The following is a 21,812-nucleotide window of genomic DNA, read 5'->3' as shown; positions in this document are numbered from 1 at the left end:
AGGCAACAATTTCAGTTCAGAAAGGCCATTTCAACCCTCATCTTTGATTGGCAACATCACACAGAGTACGTGAGAGTGACTGTAAAAGTCACACGGAAAACGTCTGCTCCAAAAGTTACTCTTGAACCAAAATAATAAAGGTAATTGATATTTCATTCACGATCATGTGAATAAACTCAGGATCATGTGAATCAGCCAGACAACTCAGGGGGAAAAATGTTTATCGTGGGCAACTTATAAAAGACACTATTATGCACCAGGTCCAAATCTATCAAATACCAAGGTCCTATTTGTGTTTGTGGCACAGACACATCCTTAGGAAATGAAAACGATCTCATTTATTCACAAAGTAAAGATCACGGACTAGTGATGGGGTTTGTAGCCTTTTTTTTTTACCGTGGGTGATTCACTCCCGGAAAAATTCACCTCAGGGCCACAGAAGTAAAACTAAGTACATTTGGTATCTTTAAACGAAGACCAGGAAGCATAAGTACCAGCTATTTAGCACCGTAATGAGTAAAGTATAGGTGTCCTCTGTTCTCTACTGTGAACATTTATTTATTTTTTCTTTTTCCCAAGATGTGCAGATGTGACCTCTTTCTAAGGAACAGGCTCTGAAGGGTTGTTGAGAATGACACAGAGTAAGGCTTCATATGTTTAAAAATCTGATGTAAGAATAACATGGTTTTACATGCAATAGATAATTATAACCATATTTTGCATATTAGAAACATAGTGGCTTCATTCTCTTTAAAATATAATGAATTCACTTCTTTAGATGAAATTTATGTATGAATACTTTTGTCAGGTAGTCTTTACATTTGATTATTTTTGTAGTAAGAAGGAGAGCCACATTATTTCTGTCACCTAGAACAGAGTTCATCAATGTTGACCTTTTTCATTATTCATTGATTTCTTTTTCCGGCCATTCCTGTTGTGGTTTCTATATAGATATTTCTCAATGTTCAAAAGAATGGTTTTCTCAGTTTTGAGTGTGTGTGCATGGGGTCTAGTAGAAATATTTAGAGTAGAAATTTGCAGAAGAAGGAAAGATAATATGAAAAGAAGGAAAGTGAGAGAGAGGGAGAGAGTGTTAGGCGGAAGAGTCAGTGAACGGAGGCAGGGAGGCTGGGAGGAGGGGCAGAAACTAAGTGTGTGTGTGTGTGCGTGTGCGTGTGCGTGTGTGTGCGTGTCCTCGTGTGCCGGGGGCACAATGTCAAAGACCAGCAGAAGTAGACACCGAAAGCAACCAACACGAGGGAGAGGTACACCCACCGAGGGAAAACAAAACAGACCAGGCACACACACAGGCACAGAGACACAACTTCATCAACTAATACGGCAATGTTTTGGCTTTTAACATGACGATGACAAAAGACTCTTTAAGACCATGTGGCTCTTTTATGACTACTATCGTAAATGTCGATTTTATTTCTTGACATTTACCTGAATGCAGGTACTTGGTCCATAAATCTCAGTTCCTTTCTTAGTTCCCTGAACTAAAAAAAACTAGAATCCTACAGATACACACAAGGTCTTTGGTCGTCTGATATTTGGACGGCTTCCATTTATCCTTCTCGACTTCACCAAGACACATTATGAATCATTTCACAGAACTTGCTGTCATGCTGGAGAAATATTTAAAAGGGGGATCAACTGTTAAAATTTTTAGTCAAGTGAGTGCTGAATTAGTAGGGATCACCTCCTTTGCTGTATTATTAAAATTACGTGTATATAAATGTGTGTGTCATCTCGCTATACATGTGTATGTGTAACTATATATATATATGTACACACACAAATCTGTGCAGTGTTGTGGCAGCCAAGTATCCAACTGAATCAGAAATAACTTGCTTTTAAGGGCTATTCCTGATCTAGACGCTCTCAAGCTTCTACATTACGCCTGCGAATCCACACATCACTTCCCGTAAGTCACCCCTTAAGCTTATCCGTGCCATCCTTCCCATCAGAGCTCCTGAGGACCCCCCCTCCTGGCCCACCTCTGTCCCCAGGCTCCACCAAGTCAGGCAGGCTCGGCCCCAACATGGTTCTGCCACCTCCGGACCCGGCAGGTGGCCGTCTTCCTGGACCACTCATGGGATGCCCTTACTCCCATTCGCTGGTGGGCGCAGGGCGGGGTGACTACTTTGCCCATGCCTGCCTCGTAGTTTACTATTCCATCATGTAACCTTTTTTAAAAATTCATATTCTCGTTCAGAATACTGTACGACTGCTTCCCTGAGAACACCTAAGCGATAGGAACCCGCTTCCGAGCCAGAGTTCACTCCTCGAGACGACGTGGACAGTGGCCCCTGAGACACAGCAGTGCTTCAGGGCCCAGAAGTGCTCGGGACCCCCGTTTTACCGTTCCACCCCCCTGCTGGCTGGGAGCTATCCTGTAAGTCATTGTTTTCGAGATGTTCCCATGGTTAGTAGGAATCATGAAGTTAGAAACCTGTGTGCAGGCTTGGTCTACAGTGTTGTCAAGAAATTGTCCTTCGTCTGTTTTAGGTGTAGAAATAAACCGGACATCAAAGCTTAATTCACTGAAGCACAAAACGGAAGACACTGGGATCTCAGAGCCCAGGCTTTCTATTGGTACGTGATTTTTCATTGCTTTTAAAAACATGGGGCCATCTTGTTGAGGAAGTGGGTTTGAAGTCCTGGAGGGAACTGGCCTTCATCTACACTCAAGGGACACCCCTCTGTCCTCATCTGTCCCTCCCCCTTGACCCCCTGCCACCCAAACCCCCAGCTGGCCCAGAACCAGGCTGCTGGAAGAGTCTGCCTTGGTTAAATCTGGTTTAACCGAGTGCCTGTTTCCTGCCCGTAGGAGTTCTCTGGGTGGACACGTTCTCACCCTCCCAACGTAGGTCAAAACCTGGCCGGAATTCACTGCTCATGTCATTGTGCTCCTGTACAATAAGCCTCCCGTACAATAAACGCGGAGCCCTGTGATCCCAGGACAGACGGCAGGCTCTGTGTCAGCCTCCACCTCCAAGGACATGGGCCCTCAGGGGCTCTGGAGCAATTTTCATGGACCCTTCGCGGGCAGAGGGGTCTGAACTCCCTCAGTTCTCACGGGGCACCGGGAAGAGCAGAGCCTACTTCGTGGTCCCCCCGGGTGTGTGCCGTCATTTCCCTACAAGTTTTACTGCCCCAGCCCTGGACAACATCCTCACCTCACGAGAAGATCCCACAGGTGGGGATGCGCTCCCAACCTCAGGTGGGGACCACGGTGAGGACCTTTAAGGATCAGATGCCCCAGCCCTTGGTTTCTCCCAAGTGTTCACACGTCCAGCAGCGGCGGCTTCACCTGCTGACCTGTGGCCTTGGGGTCTCCTGTCCACAGACTCACTGGCTGATTCCTTCTTACAAGCAACTCAGAAATGGGCAGTAGGCACTTCTGTTCTAGTTGTGATTTCTTTTCTGGACTGAAAATGACCAAATGAAACTAAGGGAGAAGTTAACAGAATTAAGAGCACCTCGTTTTTATGTTGTAGAGGAAGACATGTATTGATGGTAGAAAAATAAATTAGAAATGATTATTATAGCAAGAGTAGCATGGTTTGTAGTCAAGGGGCCGGTAGAAGCTTTGTTGACTAAACAGTCTAGACTTTAAAGGGACAGACGTAGGGCAAGAATCTAAGAACTGGAAGGAAAGAGGTTACAGGCATTATAAAAAGATAAAGAGAATCAACACGTTAAATAGAAATTCCTTGGCAGTGAGTTCCTAACTACATTATTCTCAAAACAAATATTGGTAGACAATGTAAAATAAGATATCTCAAGTAACATCACGTACTAGGGATACAACGGTGAATAAAATAGATTTCTTGTCTTTAAAAAGTTTACGGTGTATCAAAAAGAATTATATATGATGAATTAAAGTTTTTTAAATAGTTTATTCTTTTTTTTGATGTCTCCCCAACCAAATTCTAAACTTGAAGGCAGGGAATCTGCTTTCTTCTGGATGCGTGGACAGACGGATGGATGAGTAATAAAATAGCTACAATTCAAAGTCATAAGTGCTTTAAAACAGACAAGAAAAGAAACGCTTTGGGGACACAATGGAAAAAAGTATTAGTCAGCCTGGGAGGTCATGGGGACAGCTCATTGCAGAGATGACATTAGTCATTAGCCTTAAAGAATGAGTACAAATCCCATAGGGGATTAGATGAAGGGAAGAATTTTGCCAGGAATAGACTGTAACAGAGTTGAGACGGAAAAAGCATTATATAAAATAAAATAAAATAAGATAAAATAAAATAAAATAAAATAAAATAGTAAAATAATAATATAAACTAAAATAAAATAAGAAGTAGCTTTAGGCTTGGGATTTCCTGCAGAAAACAGTCTGGTGATGAGATTGGAAGAACATTTGGAAGTGGAGGTGAGTCGAAAAAAGGACTTTCTCCTTCAAGGAGGATAAAATAAACAAGGAGAAGGATCACACAAGGGGAAAAAAAACAAAACAAGTGAAAATGTAGCAAAGGAGAGCTTCAATGGCAAAGACGAATCAGAAGATACGTCTGAATAAAGCCAGAGGTCAATTTAGCTCTGTTTGGAGATGGGGGAAGCAGTTAGGTGAACCCAGAGGCCAAGACTGAAAGCGCCATACGGAACAGTTTCCTTAGTCAAGAAGGCAGCAAAGACGTGACATCTGAACGTGTCTCCGAGGTCCCACAGCTGGTCTGACCGGACCCCCAGAACTCAGGGCTGCTGTTCACCCATGTTCTCGCCACCACACGCACCCGTCAAAGTCCAAGTTTGTGTTAGAGTTACGAGAAGTCACCCATGGAGAGGAAACACTGAAAACTAAAGCACAGACACGCTTTGGTTGCAGGAAGTTGATGTGTCAACATTGAGGGACACATTTATCTCAGTTCACACTTCAAGCAGGAAAAACACGACAATTGTCAGAAATCTTATGTTTGCAAACATACACGGTAATTGAGACGGGACTTCAAGTGGGTATAGCTTACCTAAGAGATAACAGCAGAAATGAAGAGCTCTGCCTGGCGATTCAAGTTAATCGTTCCTTCACGGAAGATGAAGGAGAAACAAGAGATGGAATTCAATACTTTCACGCTGCACTAGAGATGCTCCAGAACACATTAGGGTGAGAAGATCACGACCACATCCTAACCTGTGACGTGCCTGGCGGGTTGAAAGGAACCTCAGCACGTTGGTTATCGATACATCAAGGTGACAAGGCAGTCACGTGACCTATGGAAGCCGACGACGGAGAGTCTGGATTTTGTTTGAAACATAATAATGACATCCCCTGAGAACACACTCTAGATGACTGTAGAGGCATATAAAGTGGTGTTTAAACGCATCCTTACACGAGTTCTCTTTCTAATGATCTGTAGAAAATATTTAAGGAAGATTTGGTTGATTTCAAACACGTCCAAGAGGTTAAAACAAAGACTCGCAAAAGTCCAAGGCTTGTGCTTTTTGCCACACTACTGTCAACATTTTGTTTGTTCAGGGTTCTGCTATTCTCCATCAAGTAGAAATGCAAACAGTCATTAACATTAACCCAAGAGTTCACAGACCAAGAAAATTCCAAAGAAACACAGACGCTTGTCTTTCCCTGCCAACCCACGCCATGAAAATTAACAATGGAGAGAAGAGCTTTTCCAAGTACGGAGTGAAGTCTAAGCTTGTGGGTGCCTCTGGAACTTTAATATGCAGGATAACAGCTCAGAGATCTCGCTAGAACAAAGGTTCACTCGGTCTGGGGTGGGCCTGGGAGCCTGCGTTTCTAATAAGCGCCCAGGGGACTCTCGGAGCAGCCCGTTTGGCTCCGGGTGACACGTGATCCCCGAGTGGGAGGGGACCTCTCCCGCGGCAGTGTCACCCACAGTGTTTTTATCACATACTTCCCTGGTTTATTACATCCATGCGCTAATTTTGTCTCCACTGCAGTACCTGGTACTACACTGGGGCAGAAGAAGTGCTGAAGCAACAAATACAGATGGAGATATTCTTTCGCCTCATTTGTGTTACAAGAAAAGAAGAGCTAAATGTATAAAAAAATTATCTCTCTGGGTGAGCTCTGCAAATCCGAAAACCACGGTGAAGTGAATCTTCATGTGCGGCCCACAGGGGTGGCATGTGTCACGATTTTAGAAAAGGTCTGATTTCTGGAGATGTTTGCGCCTTAGATTCCTAGAACCGTCGGCTGACACAGGCCACCGATATCCTTGTGATAACGTTGGAACATGGAAAGAAAAGGTAAAGAAAAGAAAGCGCATTTCCTTGTTCTTATTTTTTTCTGAGAAACTTCACTGAATATTTACGTACAAGCCCCATGGTGTTTTACATCATAATGCGGGCATTATATATATACAGTTAAGATGGGGCGCGCCCTGCCCCATGCAATCATCATTTTATATATGCAGACTGGAAGACACATAGCTGTTCAGTCTCTAAGCTCAGCTGTGAAGGGACAGGAGCCCACTGCCAGCCCAGTTCTAAATGCCTGTCCTTGACCTCACGTGGACGCAGAAAGGACACACACCCCACACTCTGTGAAATCAGTCTCCGAAGGGCAAGGCCCATGATAGCTCATCACCTGGGAAGAAGCACTTCGAAAGGAAAAACAACTAGAACGAACAGAGATTTGTATCAAATCCAGGTATTTTAACAGACTTAAAGTCACATAATTAATTCATGGAATAAAAAATCCAGAAGGAAAGGGCAGTGGCCTCTTTATAATCGGCAGTGCGTGAATCAAGAAAATGTGCTGGCGGGGAGATCAGCTCGGTGCTTTGTGTCTGCCTAGAGGGGGAGGATAGGGAGGGTGGGAGGGAGATGCAAGAGGGAGGGGATATGGGGATATATGTATGCGTATAGCTGATTCACTTTGTTATACAGCAGAAACTAACACACCATTGTAAAGCAATTATACTCCAATGAAGACGTTAAAAAAAAAAAAAAAGAAAGAAAATGTGCTGGGGTTAGTTTGTAGGTCTGATATATTCCACCTTGATTTATCAATTTACTGATGAAGTTTAAGTAACTATTTCCCCCAAAATTCGGATGATAAGATAGGATTCCAGTGTGTCAGTGCAGGTTCATCAGTTGTAACGAACATACCACCTAGTGGGGATATTGATGGTGGAGGAGGCTGGGCGTCTGTGGGAAGTTCTGTCTGTTCTGCTCAGTTTTGCTGTGAACCGAAAACCACTCTAAAAAGTAAAGTCTATCGGGGAAAGAAAGGAATGCTAGGGTCTGCAGTAACAGAGGACAATACAGTGGCTGCACTGGGTCTGGGGAGGCGTGGGGTGCACCCTGGACCACAGAAGGGCCCTAAGTTCTGCCTCTGGTCCAGTCTCTTATTAGTCAAAGACCTTGCGTGTGTAAAGCACGTAACTTCCCTGAACCCGGCCTGTGAGTTAACTGTGGACAATGTCACTTGTCCCAGTGACCCTAAGGGCTGGTTGTAGGGATCTAATCAGATCCTGCGCACTATTTCCACCCCTCACTCGAGAGACACCTACTGAAGGCCGCTCATGGCAAGCTCAGTGCTAAATGCAGGCCCATAAGTACTGCTGGCACACAGTTAATGGAATTTTCTTGTTAAACAATGAACTCTTTTCAAATTTTTATTCTTGTTGAAAGCCTCCCTAAGATATCTTAAGACACTTTCTTACCCCGGTAAGTACAGTACAGAAAACAAACTAACTCTCTGGAAGGATCACTCACGCCCCCGAGGCGCAGGCTGGACACCAGCCCCCTGCCCTTCACACGGAGGCGGATGAGGGCCACCAGGACGGGGGGGTGATGGACAGTCATGCCTCAGGCACCCCCTTGCTGGAGACTTCTCTTCCAAATTAAGTCCTTATCATCTCCTTCTTTGGTTATCAGTCTCACTTCCCCTCAAAGGGGTTTTAGGAAAATGGGTTTTCTTTAAGGTGTCAGTTCCTTGGATTTTAATTTATAGGTTTGGCCACATTTAGAGAGACACATGGCTAACGGGAACATAATAGATATGATATGTTATTAAATATCCCAAACATGCACTGAGCCGTGCATTTGGAAATCACAGCAATAAAGGAAAGAAGAGAGTTTCTTCCTTCTTTTCTCCAACTTTGTGATTAAAACAACGTATTTCCTTTAACCTGGATAATAGATTTATGACACTTAACTTTAGAAATCAGTTTCTGTTCACTGTATTTCCTTCAGCTGAACGTCCTCTCCAGAAATTCTGTGCAACAAGTAGTTCCAAGAAAATCATGACCATTAAAGGAAACTTTAGTCTCAAGAAAAAAAGAAAAATTGGAAAGAAAACTACTAAGTATTAAATATTTAACTGATATAAAGACTTCAGTGCATGAAATAAGATAGAAGAAAGAAGAGAAAGCCATCTAAATCTGTAAGTCGCAAAATATTCTCATGTCAATTAAATATTGTTATTAAATCTATAACTGATTATAGAACTCATAAAATGTTTAATATTTTAAAACTTACAAAAAAATACCAAATGATACGGTTTTGAATGAAGGAACAAATTATGTAAAATAAAATAAAAAGAGACAACTAAATTAAAATTTTATTACAAAACTTAAGCCAACTGGGAGGCAGCAAGAAGACCATGAAAGGACAGTGGGAAGTGCCTCTAATATAATTAAGAGCCTTGAATTCACTTGTGCCTCTAAGGAGTCACATAGGAAAGCCATTTCAGAGGCTGGAATGTAGTTTCCTAATTAGAGGAGAGGGGCCAGGACTGGCATAAAACGCTTTGCCAACGCAGGACACAATTACCAGTATTAGTAGATGCAATTGCAGGCAGATCAGATTAAAGATAATAGTAATAAAAGAAAAGAGCAGAGAAAATCCAATGGTCATGATTTAGACGGGCTCACGAGAGCCTTCACAGCACCACCTGTAACCTGAGTTGTGCTGGAGAAAATGCTGGAAATGCTAATAAGGCACGTGATTAACGGTGGGTCTGGAGTTATAAATTGCTTTTTTAATGGTGAAGACAGAGTATCATAAGAAGATGAGAATGCCAGTATCAATTTTTATTAGTGTCAGGAACAATATGCCATATATTTAAATCAGCTTCATTTGTATTAGTATTTTTATAGGTAGTAGCTCTGGAAGCAATAACATGTCCAATGCATTCTAAAAAGAAGAACTAAATAAAGTTGCCAATGTTCTCCACAAAAGACCCATAACTTCTACACTGAGGAAAATATGCCACATTTCCTGAGATACTCAGAATTCAGGTGCACAAAAATGCTGGATTCTGGACCACAACAAAGCTGCAGAATCAACTGGAGGAACAGTTGTAGCAAATGGATAAAGTTGGACAGCATTAAAAACACACTAAAAATAAACCTTCCATATGAATCAGAATTTTTTTCCAAGATTTATGTACAATGGCATTTAGGGTCCATATCTGGGTCAACTTAAACCATTTAAGAAACAACTTGAGACCTATTTAGCCTAAGCATGATCCGGCTGTTGAAAATAAGTAATTATCAAATTAACAATAATCAGTAATTTTTATAAACTCACTGTTAGTAAAGAAAAATAGGTGAATTCATTTTGTTTATGAATTTTCCCAGCATTTATCACCAGCTTCCTGAATTGGTCTAATGACAAATTAGGTAAAATTGAATATCTGACAAAAAGTTTTTTTAGAGAACTAGGAGACTAGGAAATGTTATTTTTACTTAAAATGTTTTTTTTTTTTTTTTGAATTTCAGAAAACTAGGCTCTGAAAAATAAACCATAAGGGTTAAACTGCAGAATTTTAAGAATCCAGGTTCTGAGGACATCAACAATGGACTGTGTTTTTGATCTATATTCTAGAAAATTAGTGTTAACTGCGCATGACAGAAAGCTCAGCCTGGTGAGTGAGAAGCTGGCCTGAGTCAGAAGTCTGGATTCCTTACTAGTTGTTTAATCTTAGGCTATTTATGTAAACTGTTTATTTTCACTTTCTTCATCTGAAAATTGGAAGTATCATCGTTTCTACCTTCTAAGGTTCTTGGAGGATTAATGAGACAGATTGCTCCAGGACCCTCAGGACTGCCTGGGTCTCAATAAATATTAGTTTTATTGTAATTATTGATGCTAATAAAGTGCTTAGACAGTAATTTCTATTTCTCCAGGAGGGTCATATTAAACATTTTTCCTCTCAAAGTTGCTTCTCTCTGCTAATGTCTTCTTTTTCTCTATGAATTTTATATTTCTCCTTAATCCTAAGCATACAACGTATTCATTCCTTCAAATTTCTCTTTTTCTTTTCAAGTTATTCTTCAAGACACCTTACTCTAAAGGACTTTTCCCTCCTCTGAATAGTTTGATTCCCTAAAAAGACTCCAACTGGAAACACAGTTCTTCAGCTGTGGGATGCCCGAGGAACCCACCCTGGGAGGGCACACATGGCAGGCTTCTGGAGTCTTGACCATTTTCAACTTCTCTCCATCATTCTACAAGGACATCAAGTCTCCAAACAAATAGGAATTGTGAACGAGAGCAGGTGTAAAAAGCAAGAACGTAAGGCAGTCAGACACTCCGGCCACTGAATCCTGTCCCGATGTGTGGGTATATCTATGTTCTGCTCTCATAAAAGTAGTTTAAAATGTAATATTTTCAACGATAAAATCGACAACAGATGCAGGGCCATGGATTTCCTACAAACTCATTTCCACAGAGAAGAGCACCAGCATGAAAGCTTGCACCCAATTCTGATAGATCCAGTTCCACTAAGTTGATGAACCGAAACTTGCAGAATGAAGGTACTAAGCTAGCCCTCCAAAGGAAATCACAGAGCACAGTGGCCTGGAAAACAACCATGTGAATCATAAATGCATACATTGCAAACGTCAAGGTGTGCCAGACACTGTTACACATCCAGACGCTGTTACACATGCTCCAGTTTTCACACATTTCCCAGAGGAACACATAGACCATCGCTGTTTTCAGAAAGGTGGATTAGACCCTGAGTTTGGGGCTTCCTGGGCTTGCAAACCTAGAGAGGAGAAAAGGGCCTCCTCTTGCTCCTGAAACATTTCACTACCAAGTAGCATCAGGACAGAAAATGTACTGGCAGCATGCGTTTCTTTAAATATGCGCTTAGAAAAAACCAACAACTATACCTTGCAAAGACTCTGTGAAAGAAAACCCACTTGGAGTTTATTCTGCAAAACCTAGTCAGGTGGAATTTCCAGAGCATTGCCCGAGGCGCGTAGCACAGTATCTAAGGCGGAAGTGCTCAGATCCACCCCGAACCCCATCATCACATTATCTTCAAATGTCTACTGTCAAAAATTCACGTGATTATCTGATAGAATTATCTAAATTTTTTCACAAATTGAAGTATAGTTGATTCACAATGTTGTGTTAGTTTCAGGTATACAGCACAATAATTCAGATATATATCTGAATATATATATATATACACACCATATACATACTTTTCATATTCTTTTCCATTATAGAGTTATTACAAAATATTGAGTGCAGTTCCCTGTGCTAAACAGTAGGTCCTTGTTGATGATCTATTTTATACATAGTAGTGTGTATTTGTTCATCCCAAACTCCTAATTTATCCCTCCTCCCCCTTCCCTTTTGGTAACCATAAGTCTTCTATGTCTGTGGTTCTATTTCTGTTTTGTAAGTAAGTTTGTTTGTATCAGTCAAGACATAGAAGCAACCTAAATGTCGATCGACAGAGGAATGGATAAAGAAGATGTGGTACATAGATACAATGGAATATTACTCAGCCGTAAAAAAGGATGAAATAATGCCATTTGCAGCCACATGGATGGACCTAGAGATGATCACACTGAGTGAAGTAAGCCCGGCAGAGAAAGACAAATATCATATGATATCACTTATATGTGGAATCTAAAACAGAATTATCTAATTATTAAAAAGAAACATGGAGCATTCTGGACTTGGGGTTATTCCTCACTCATGTTCTCGGATGAGCTCAGTTCCTTACTTCCATCAGCAGGAAAACAAACCACACACCGGTGTGTGCACAGAGGCCGTGCACCCTCCAAGGAGAAAGTGGAGATTTTCCCACGTTACAGAACAGCGTTTTTGTGTTTTGTTATCAAAATATTAGCTTGAATTGTTTCGGATCGACAATCAGTAGTTTCTCCCTTTCTCAGTTTCTTTGGTGTAGAGACAGAGGGCAAGTGAAATAGGCCTGTTGGCTTATTCCTCACAGTAAAATGAGGATCCGAGGCTTGAAAAGTACAAAACATTCTAATAATTAAAGTTGATCAATCTTAGAAAAAGTAAAGTAGGGCAACCCTTACCTGAGCTCCTGGATTAGAGAATCCATTGGTGCTATTGACAAAAAGAAAGAAAGAAAAGGAAAATCAGTTTATAATTTTGAAAACTGTATGACAGAAACCTTTTACCGCCTAGAGATAACGACCAATGTATGACTAGTGCAGACCCCACTCAATTTCCCTCTGGGCCGATTCATCTTTTCTGGTTCTGGTTCTTTGGAAACAAGAGGACAGGTGATCATGGCCCAGAACAGATGGTTCCAGATTAGTGCCTCAGGTGACCCTGGGACTTCGAAGTCATGGATTGGACTTCCAAATACCTGTCTTTAGAGATTCGTTGAAAAAGTACAGGAGTACGAAGGACTTGAACTATTTTTTAAATCAATTTTACTGTCTCTAGGAAAAATTTCAAAAGAATCCTGTTTACATTTTTATTGACATTAAACAAGCATTTAAATAAAACTGGCAAAGTTTTATTAATAAATATCCTAAGACTCTGTTCCTTCAATTTCTTCCCTGTAGAAAGAGAAGTTTTAGTCACATTAATTTCAACATCCTATTAAAAATAAGATATTTATAGAAAAAAAGAGCTTTGATTTTTCTGAGATGATGGGAACTAAAGAAGTTCATGTTTATAAATACCTGCCTACACCAGGATAAGCAGCATATTGAGAGAGACAACAGGTGGTTTTAAAGATGACTCATGCTGCATGAGAAACAGTTGTTTCAGTTCTCAAAGAACATTTTGGCTCTATTTAAGGGTGTATGTGTATGTGCCAAAAGGATCCAAAGTCCAAAAAGAATGGCAAATTAAAATACTCACATTTTAGAAGTATGATAGAGTTGTGTGCTTTCAGAAGTCAGAATAAGAGATTCGAATAATCCAAATACAGTTCCTAGAATGCTGATGTTTATGGCAGACGTGAGCCTGTGCTAAATAATGATAAAACTGTTCTTTTTTTAAAAACCTGTATTCCATGGAGAAGCTTGCTGCGTAAAAATGTGATATTTCCAAAACTGCATTCCAAATATTAGGATATACGATGTCATTACTTTTAAAGTAACTTAAACTAAACCTGGAAAATAGAACACTGTGAAACTTCAGTTTGGGTAGAGAAACGTCCCGTATCTTGTACAGCATGATTCTGCATTTTGGTTATCATGGTTAATGATAACCAGGGTTGTATTTTAACTGAAAAAAAAAATCATCCTGGAATTGAAAAAAAATGGGGGATTCTGGACTTCACTGAAACAGGAATTATTTACCTTGACTACACACATAAACAAAGCTAATGAAAGCGTTGAATTTGATTAGACATTTTCAACTGTAAATCTCAAAACCCTTACAAATGACTGCCTGATAACTGTCCGACCCGACCTTTCCTCAGCAAGACCAACGCGAGGAGGGTCAGGTGGGGAACAGCTGCCCAGCTTCCTTCCAGAGGCCAGGCTGAACCTTCCATTTAGAATGAAGGGTCACACAAATATAGCTAATTATAATAAAAGTTATTTTCCTTAAGGGGTATTATTGCCAGTCAATCCTGTTTTCCAGATGTTTAGATCATCAAGGGCCTGTTTATATTTCAGTATTACATTACCATCTGTTGGTTACAAAAAGAGAGGGATAACTGACAAGTTAAACCTTTCAGACATTACTTCGCAGAGCTGCTGGAAATTCCCAGCAGGGACAGTCCAAAAACAAACAAACATCGTCATTTTACTTGAACTAAGTTTAGACTGGAAGCCACTAAACCGGATAACATAAAAATCAAAACCTGCTTTGGCAATAAATGAACAATTCGGTCTTTTCCCTTGGACATTAAAGGTCACGTCAATAATTTGAGGTCTCCATGAAGTGTTCTTCCCTTGCTGACCCTTATGCTATTTTGCACGATGTTTAAATCTACTCATGATTGCATTTTGTAAAAATTAGCATCCTACATCATTTGGACTATTCTGAGTCCTTTACTCCTGGTTCATAGTATTTACTAGCCTCTCAAGGCCATGATCCAATGTCCTGGCTTGATTTAAAAATGGAAGCCCTGAGGAAGTTGTAATTCTTCTGACTACACGTCAGGGACTGAGCACGGAACGCCCACATTTCATGGTGTGCTGAGCACGGTGTCGTGGAATCTGCTTGCTAACTCACCCTTGGTTCCTTTCGCACGGGTACGCAGCGTTTTATCTTCAGCCTCTGCATCCATCTGTAACGTGAGCACAAAGTCCTGAGGTCACTGCTTTGACACTGACCAAAATACGAACACATGTCACTAGAAGTTCTGAAGGTCATTATGAAAAGCAGAGTAGCCTTTCATGCTCTTGAACAGCATCTGACTCTGAAGAGATAGAGCTGTGACTGCCTCACACCCCATGAGTTCTGGGAACACTTCTATAGATGCCGGAACCAGACGGAAGGGACAAGAGGGCAGATGTCCTTGCCCACAAGTGTTTGCTACTGATTCAAACACTTCCGGCATTACAAAGATAGAAAGAGGGATGGTCTGATTAACAGTGATGGTGAAAGAGACAAAACCTCAAATGCCAAACCAAAAGGTTTCAGATTAATTTACTAAACCAGATTCCTTTGCATTTCTAGAAACTTTCTGCTACATGCCTCTTTCTAAGTTAGGAAAAATAATTCCCACTGTAAAAATCCAACATGAACACAAAACACTGAAATGCCCTCATTGTAAAATACCACTGGAAATGTTTACGATCAACAATGGCATACATTTACTCCCATAATTCCAGAATAAATGTGGGTTATAATCGTCCAAATCCATAAGGAAAGTAAAATTTGAGTGTTGTGTCTGTCACTATCAAATTCCCGAAAACATCATTACTAATGATTTTAAATATAATCGAGCTAATTATCAAAGGGATGCCAAGACATAAAAAGCTTGTTCTTTTTGTCCACATGGAGATAGAGTCTGACCTGACTACACCCAACCATCCCACTAGGATCCTCTAAGCATCTCGTAGTTTAATTCACTTTTGCACTTTATCAGAAGGAATTCTTAAGCAGAAAGAAGTTGTGCTGCTTGTTGAAAATCAGAAGCAGGCGAAAGGCGCTCTCCGTGGCTCATCCTTAAATCCCGACGCCGGCAGGGATGCGGTGTGACTGCAATGAGAATGGGAGACGCATCTCTGCTTTCCGAGGCTGAGTTGTGATGGAAAGCACTGACCTGCCATAGACTTATAATAGGGGAGCAGGTGTGGCAATGATGGACTTTAATTTCCTTTAATAAACCTTTTATGTGCCACACTTTTACTGCCATTCGACGCTCTCCAAGGTCCTGCACATAATAGGTTCATTACTTTTGATTACTATAGTCTATTGAGACAAACAACTCCAGAACACACTATATATTATGTTCAGTTAAACCAATATAGACTATTTATCCATTGTGCATTTTTTCACCTGCAACACTACAGACAAAATTAATGACAGCTCTCGTAAGCTAAAACTATTAAAACCACCAGCACCCTTTTGTCATCATTTCATAATAAACGCCACACCGATCGCTGAACTGTTTTTCAAATTAGCCACCAAAAGTGTCCGCTGCTTTTTTGAGCAGCCGTTGCTTTAGTCTAAATAAAACGGTCCATTGTTAACGAATATTTTCCAACTACATGATAAGAGAAAACCACAGGAAAACAGAGGAGATTTTTTTTTTTTTTCCTCCTGTAGATTTCCCTTCTTCTAAAACCACACAGACTTATGACAGATGAGACACTCCCTGGGGTTAACGTGGCTTGGTTTACACAGGGTGGTGACCACCGCGTTGTGAAGTCCTCCTCCGTGAGGGTCTCTGCTGCATATAAAGTGGCTCAGTTCACGCAAACTCCCTTCTGTGTGCTAAACGAGTCACTGGATTAGGAGAAACCAGTAGCCTGAGGGTTAAAATGGTGCAAACCATCAAGTATTTCCGAGGGAGCTCCTCCCGGGGGTGAGCAACGCCTCAACACGGGTCTGCAGTCACCCTGCGTGCAGGTGCTCTGATAGCTCCCCCCGCCACTCTGGGCGTCCCCACCCTCTCCCGCCCCCAAACACAGGTGAAGGTTGAACTCCACGAGTTTCTTTACAGAAACACGGTGTGCAGAGTGCCAGCAGGCATATAGAAATGTCAGAAAACTGCTTAAACGTAACCTTCTTCATAACGGCTCCAAGACTCGTGCTCTTTCACAATTCAGCTACCCGAGGACCTGAGGGGACTGCCACCGCCCCACGCAGCCGCCTCCCCGTTAAAGTCATCGGAAGGGAGGCATAAATATTCATGCGCCTCTGCTTGATGGGGCCTGGAGCGCCAGCCTCACGCCTGCATTGTGTGGGGCTATTGTCCTCTTGCTGGTGGAGCACATACGTCCCACACAAGCCCTGTAAGAACTGGCAACTCATCCACGAAGCTCAGCGTTCATTTTAACTTGCGGGCCAGGTTGTAGGTGTGGGATGATCAGGCCCCAGCATACAATCCATCCATTTCACCTCCTCTCTCCTGTTCACACCTGAAGGACCGTAGCTGCTACTAAGTTCAGGGTCTAGTCATGTCTTGCAGCTCCTTGGGAATGAGAACATCAGACACCTAGAGCATACGTGCTTTTCTTTGGGGGGCAACAATCATGAGAAAGCTCGCTCTCTGGTAGATCTCAGCTTAAAAATAAGCCTTTGTTCTCAAAAACCTTACACATGGGAGCAGGAATCTCTAAATATTCTTTGTATGGATTATTCTCATGGACGTTAATAAATTGCCAAAGGGAAGACTTAATTTTTGTAAAATCGAACCTCGGATTCAGTGGGTACCATGTTCCAGTGATGGTTCATTCAAGGGGAAAGAGGTTCTACCTCACTGATTGTGCTGAGACCCAGGGGGCGTGCAGCGGGGCAGGGGGACGGCCACCCCTTCAAGCTCTCCACGTTAAAGAAGAGGCCACCAGTACGTACGATTCAGGACAATGACCTAACTCACATGGCCTGTATCTTGAAAACTCCACTTCCTGTTGGGGACATGGGTTTTTTTTTTCTATTGGAAAAGGACACTTGACCATCTTTACTACCAAAGTCCCAAATTCTATCGACAAGCCTGCAACTGATTTTGTGAAACTTAAAGAATCATTTCTTTTCCCAAAATAGAGCTTTGATTTTCTAAAAAGCTGTCCTTCTCCTCACTTCTTAGGACCTTTATCTCCATCCCATTGTTTATGGATGGGAACAAGACAAGACATTTTCTGACATTCCTATCATGGGTTCCTCCTGGCTTTGACAATCTACTCAATCGAGATAAAATATTAAAGGCAAGTTTTGCCACTCTTATTTTTCCTGAAACTAAGAAAATTTCTTTTAACCTATAATTATGGATATGTTATGTATAATATTTATGTAGAAAGGAAAAAAAGTGTTCCTGCTTGCTATCTATTTCATAATAAAGCCGTGAAAAAAAATTTTAAAGACTTTCTTCCCCAGTTCTCTGGGGAGAGGAGTTAATACAAGAAGAGGCAAGAGGGAAAGAAACTTATAAAATACAGGAGGCAAAGAAGCAAAACTTGGGGGAAGGATATGCCAGCACCAACAACGGAGATAAGCAGATAGGTGATGAAGAAGAAAAATGACCATAAAATAAATTTTCACTACTTAGTTGAACGTGGAAAGCTTTCATTTACTATCGTCACATATTTACAGACCTACATACAGGTGTGCATAGTAATTCCCTAGTGACATGGACTTGACCCCCTTTTCCTCCTGGTGCTTAGTTAGTTACATCAGGGTCGATCAGGAGATCTTCCTTCTGCATCGCTCCAAGGCACAGATCTGGTGCCTTCTTTTGGGCTGAAGAGGGACCCCTGGAACTGCTGATTTGTGGAAGGGAGAGATTCAAGGAGCAGGACACCAAATTGATAAACTCAATTTTGCTTTCATTCATACAAGCAAATTACAGGTATGTGAGGAGATTTAGTTCCCTTTGATTTTATTTTTCACTCAAAAATCCTATTTTAACCTAATGGTTAAACAAACAAAATTATTTGTCAACAAAAACAACTTCCAAGTAAATATTTAATCACTTCTTAAGATTTGGGGAAGGGACTTCCCTGTTGGCGCAGTGGTTGGGAATCTGCCTGCCAATGCAGGGGACACGGGTTCGAGCCCTGGTCTGGGAAGATCCCACGTGCCGCGGAGCAACTAGGCCCGTGAGCCACAACTACTGAGCCTGCGCGTCTGGAGCCTGTGCTCCGCAACAAGAGAGGCCGCGATAGTGAGAGGCCCGCGCACCGCGATGAAGAGTGGCCCCCGCTCGCCGCAACTAGAGAAAGCCCTCGCACAGAAACGAAGGCCCAACACAGCCAAAAATAAATAAATAAATAAATTAAAAAAAAAAAAAAGATTTGGGGAAAACAAATCTCTCGGTAATGCTTACATTTTATTTCTCCTTTCAACAGAACTCTGGACGCTGATGTCCTCAATATATATTTATAAGCAGTCTTGAGTTTCTTATTATTAGTAGAAAAGCCATGGTGATCATAACGTTTTGAGGATAGTTTCTCAAAATCCTTATACAATTAATTGTCATACTGTTTAGTGACATATAATTTCATGCCGGTAGCTACTTTTAATTTGAGAAGTCCTTCACATACATTCAATTTGCAATAAGTCCCACTTTTAACAAGATTTTATTGTGTTCCTCTCCTGAGAGTTGGGAACTGACAAAGCAGTTTTGTCTGTTGTGTCTCATGACTCTTGTGGGCTGCCCCTTCAATCTTAGGAAACTCACGGCAACGGTGAGAGGAAGTTAGCTCTGTGCCTGCCCAGAGGAGGTCCAGGGGTCCTCCCCACGAGGAGCACCTTATCCTCAGCGGATGCTTTCTTTACAAAAATCATTTTTTAAAAAACGACAAAGAGAAACTCAGGAAGTTGGAAAAGGCTAAACCCAGAAAATGGAACGGCTAAATGATGCCAGTACCTTGGGATGAAACTTGGCCAGGTTGAAGAACAAAGAACCCTACACCGAGTGCCCTTTCTTTTGATGATTCTGGCATTATTTTGTTTTAAACATAGCTTTGGATCAGCCCAAAACGGCAGCAAAAGATGTTTCCCTGTTATACAAGAAAAAGATGGGGAAAATGAGCTGTGATCCTAAAAGAATACTTGACTCATTGATGAGAATACCAAGATTGAATGTTCAAGTATGTTTTTTCTCTGTTCTTACCCTTTTATTGTTTTCCTGGTTCTCCTTTCATACATTTATTAATTCCTCAGGAAGAGTAATTCAGAAAGTAAACGTAAAAACATTTAAATGAATAAAATCAGGAGCTTTGACATCACCCTTGATGCCATGTTAATAATTTTCTGAACCTTTTCTGAATGCTTTATCCTAAATGAAATGAAAATTTTCTGAATCCTCTATTTAGGGCACAGGATCCCTGATGTCAGCTCTCTGTTCCTGTCCGTCTCTATTTGTACTGCCTTTGATCCTGCATAAAAAGCTGAAGAATTGAATGATGGTACCGTTTACATCGGTGACCCGTCTCATGTCCCCTGATCCCTCCCAGCCTGGCAAACACCACACCTAACGGAAAAGCAAGTTCAGCGCTCTCTCAGACGAATCACAGCTGTTTGGAAAGAGCTCTTCCCGAAGGCCAAGGGCATGCACATCCCCAACAGAGGAGATGCTTTTCAAAGGGAATTTCTAGAGTCAAGTGGAATTGCCCGGCAATGAAGGAAACCTTGGGCCTGGGAGAGCTTGGGTGACTTTAGGAGGAGGCTGAGGTGTGATTCTTGCTTCTGATTTCGGAGTTTCTGTGGCTCCCGTGTGTAGACTAACCCTCTAACTTTGCACAACTGGCCACGTGACCATGAACCAAAGCCACACGTCTGTGTCCTTTTGCGTAACGACTCCAGCAAATAGTTCTATTATTCCCTTAGGTGGACAGCATGTGCCAACGATTTCTATTAGTCGCCGAACCACGGCCTCTGAGTCACCGCTTTGTGATCTAAGGGGGCAATCGCCAGCTTTGTGTTTTCGGAGACTTAAAAAAATTTTTAATATGCCCTGTTTAAAGATAACTCAGTGTAAGGAACACCCTAAAAGGGCCTTAAAAATTTTTTTTCTTGCTGATATTTTGAGAGGCATGTGTTGAAAAATGTGTAAATGTTAGAAAACAAGCTCCTTCATACCGGGATAAGTTATTTTAAATAGAATTTTTTCCCAAGGACAACCCAATTCCTTACTTTTTAGTGTCTGTAGGAATGAACTCTAGATGTCAGCTATGGTGCTTTTGAAAACATGTTTTAAAATATCTCACTCATTTACTCTTAATCCTCAAGTAAACTGATTTCAAATTGGAATTTTAAAACTATTTTAATGCTGAATCTTTCTCTAAGGGCAAACATGTTTAAACAAGTAACACATACCAATCAACATGCAAAAGGGTCTGTAGGTGAGGAGAACTTCACCTGTTTAATTTTTTAAAGGATTAAAGTGACCATACTTCTGACAAAAATCATAATTCTAAATTGGGCGTTAACAGTAAATTTCTGTCAAAGCAAATGGGCCGAGATAAAGCGCTGTTGTAGAGGAGAGCCTTTATATAAATGCTTTGATCAGACTCATTTTATTTCAATATATTCTACTCTTTAATAAAAACGTTGCCTTACCTCTCTCTTTCTCCAGGTAACTTGTACGCTAACTTGGTTTGCCCTCCTCTCTCAGAGTGACTGAATACCTTTGTCTGCTTTAGTGAGAAATCCTGCAATTCATTCTATTAAGATAAAAAGTAAGAGAAGGCATATAAGGTAGAACAAATAAATAGAAGAGCAGTAATAAACAGTGAAGTGAACAATAAACAATTACCTATAATTCCGGTGGACTATACTACAAACAATGAAAATTTCATACTAACATATCAATGGGAAAACGATGTTTAGCTTTTTTAAGGTAAGCCAAATTAATTTTTGTTTTTCTTACCAAACAAAAATTGGTAAGAAAATTTTCTTACCAAACAAAAACTGGTAATTTCTCTCTCTCTCTCTCTCTTTCTCTCTCTCTCTCTATATAATTTATGTTATGCCTTCAATTTACTAGGAAAATTGGATAATAGGGATTCTCAGTATCATTATTGTCATTTTTACTTTTAACCACCAGAAGAAAAAGTTCAGACACGGTCTGGCACGTGTTATACTCAAGAAGTCATAAAAAACAATATTCCAAAGGCATCCATATTCAGGGTGCTCTTGAATGAGGCTGTCTTAAAAGGCTACTAACGCTTTTTGCCAATGTTTTAACCTGCTTCCTGTGGAAACAATTTGCACGTGGCTTCCTTGCTCTCAGACATAATACACAGGCCTGTGTCACCTCTATTTGGTCCCAGGGATGGAACAGAATCTGTCTTCAGTCCATTTGGCCCTTGAGAGAATACTCTGAAACTCAATGTAATACACTCAGCCTGATAAGAGAGTGGCTATTGGTACAAACACTCTACGTATACTATCTATATTAATGCACATTTACAATGGTTCACCCATCAGTTCTGACATACTAGAACCCAAGTCAC

General features: G+C 41.1%; 1 protein-coding gene across 13 annotated transcripts in view; it reads right to left on the bottom strand.

The window, feature by feature from the left end:
- Window positions 1–21,812, bottom strand: part of ST18 (ST18 C2H2C-type zinc finger transcription factor) — a 372,885-nt gene that overhangs the window by 78,157 nt on the left and 272,916 nt on the right. For 8 of the 13 annotated variants that reach the window (XM_082362994.1, XM_082362995.1, XM_082362997.1 and 5 more), the window contains 2 exons: window positions 14,419–14,473; window positions 12,294–12,327 (listed from right to left, as the gene is read on the bottom strand). In XM_082362994.1, coding sequence (XP_082219120.1) covers window positions 12,294–12,327; window positions 14,419–14,473 — 89 coding nt within the window. Of the gene's footprint in view, window positions 1–12,293; window positions 12,328–14,418; window positions 14,474–19,222; window positions 20,597–20,916; window positions 21,805–21,812 lie in introns of those variants that run through there. The other 5 variants (XM_082363001.1, XM_082363000.1, XM_082362990.1 and 2 more) reach the window with 3 other exon arrangements.

Source organism: Balaenoptera borealis, assembly GCF_965194805.1.
Source record: "Balaenoptera borealis genome assembly, chromosome: 17".
In the NCBI taxonomy this organism is placed as follows: domain Eukaryota; kingdom Metazoa; phylum Chordata; class Mammalia; order Artiodactyla; family Balaenopteridae; genus Balaenoptera; species Balaenoptera borealis.
This window is presented reverse-complemented; position numbering and strand designations above follow the sequence as displayed.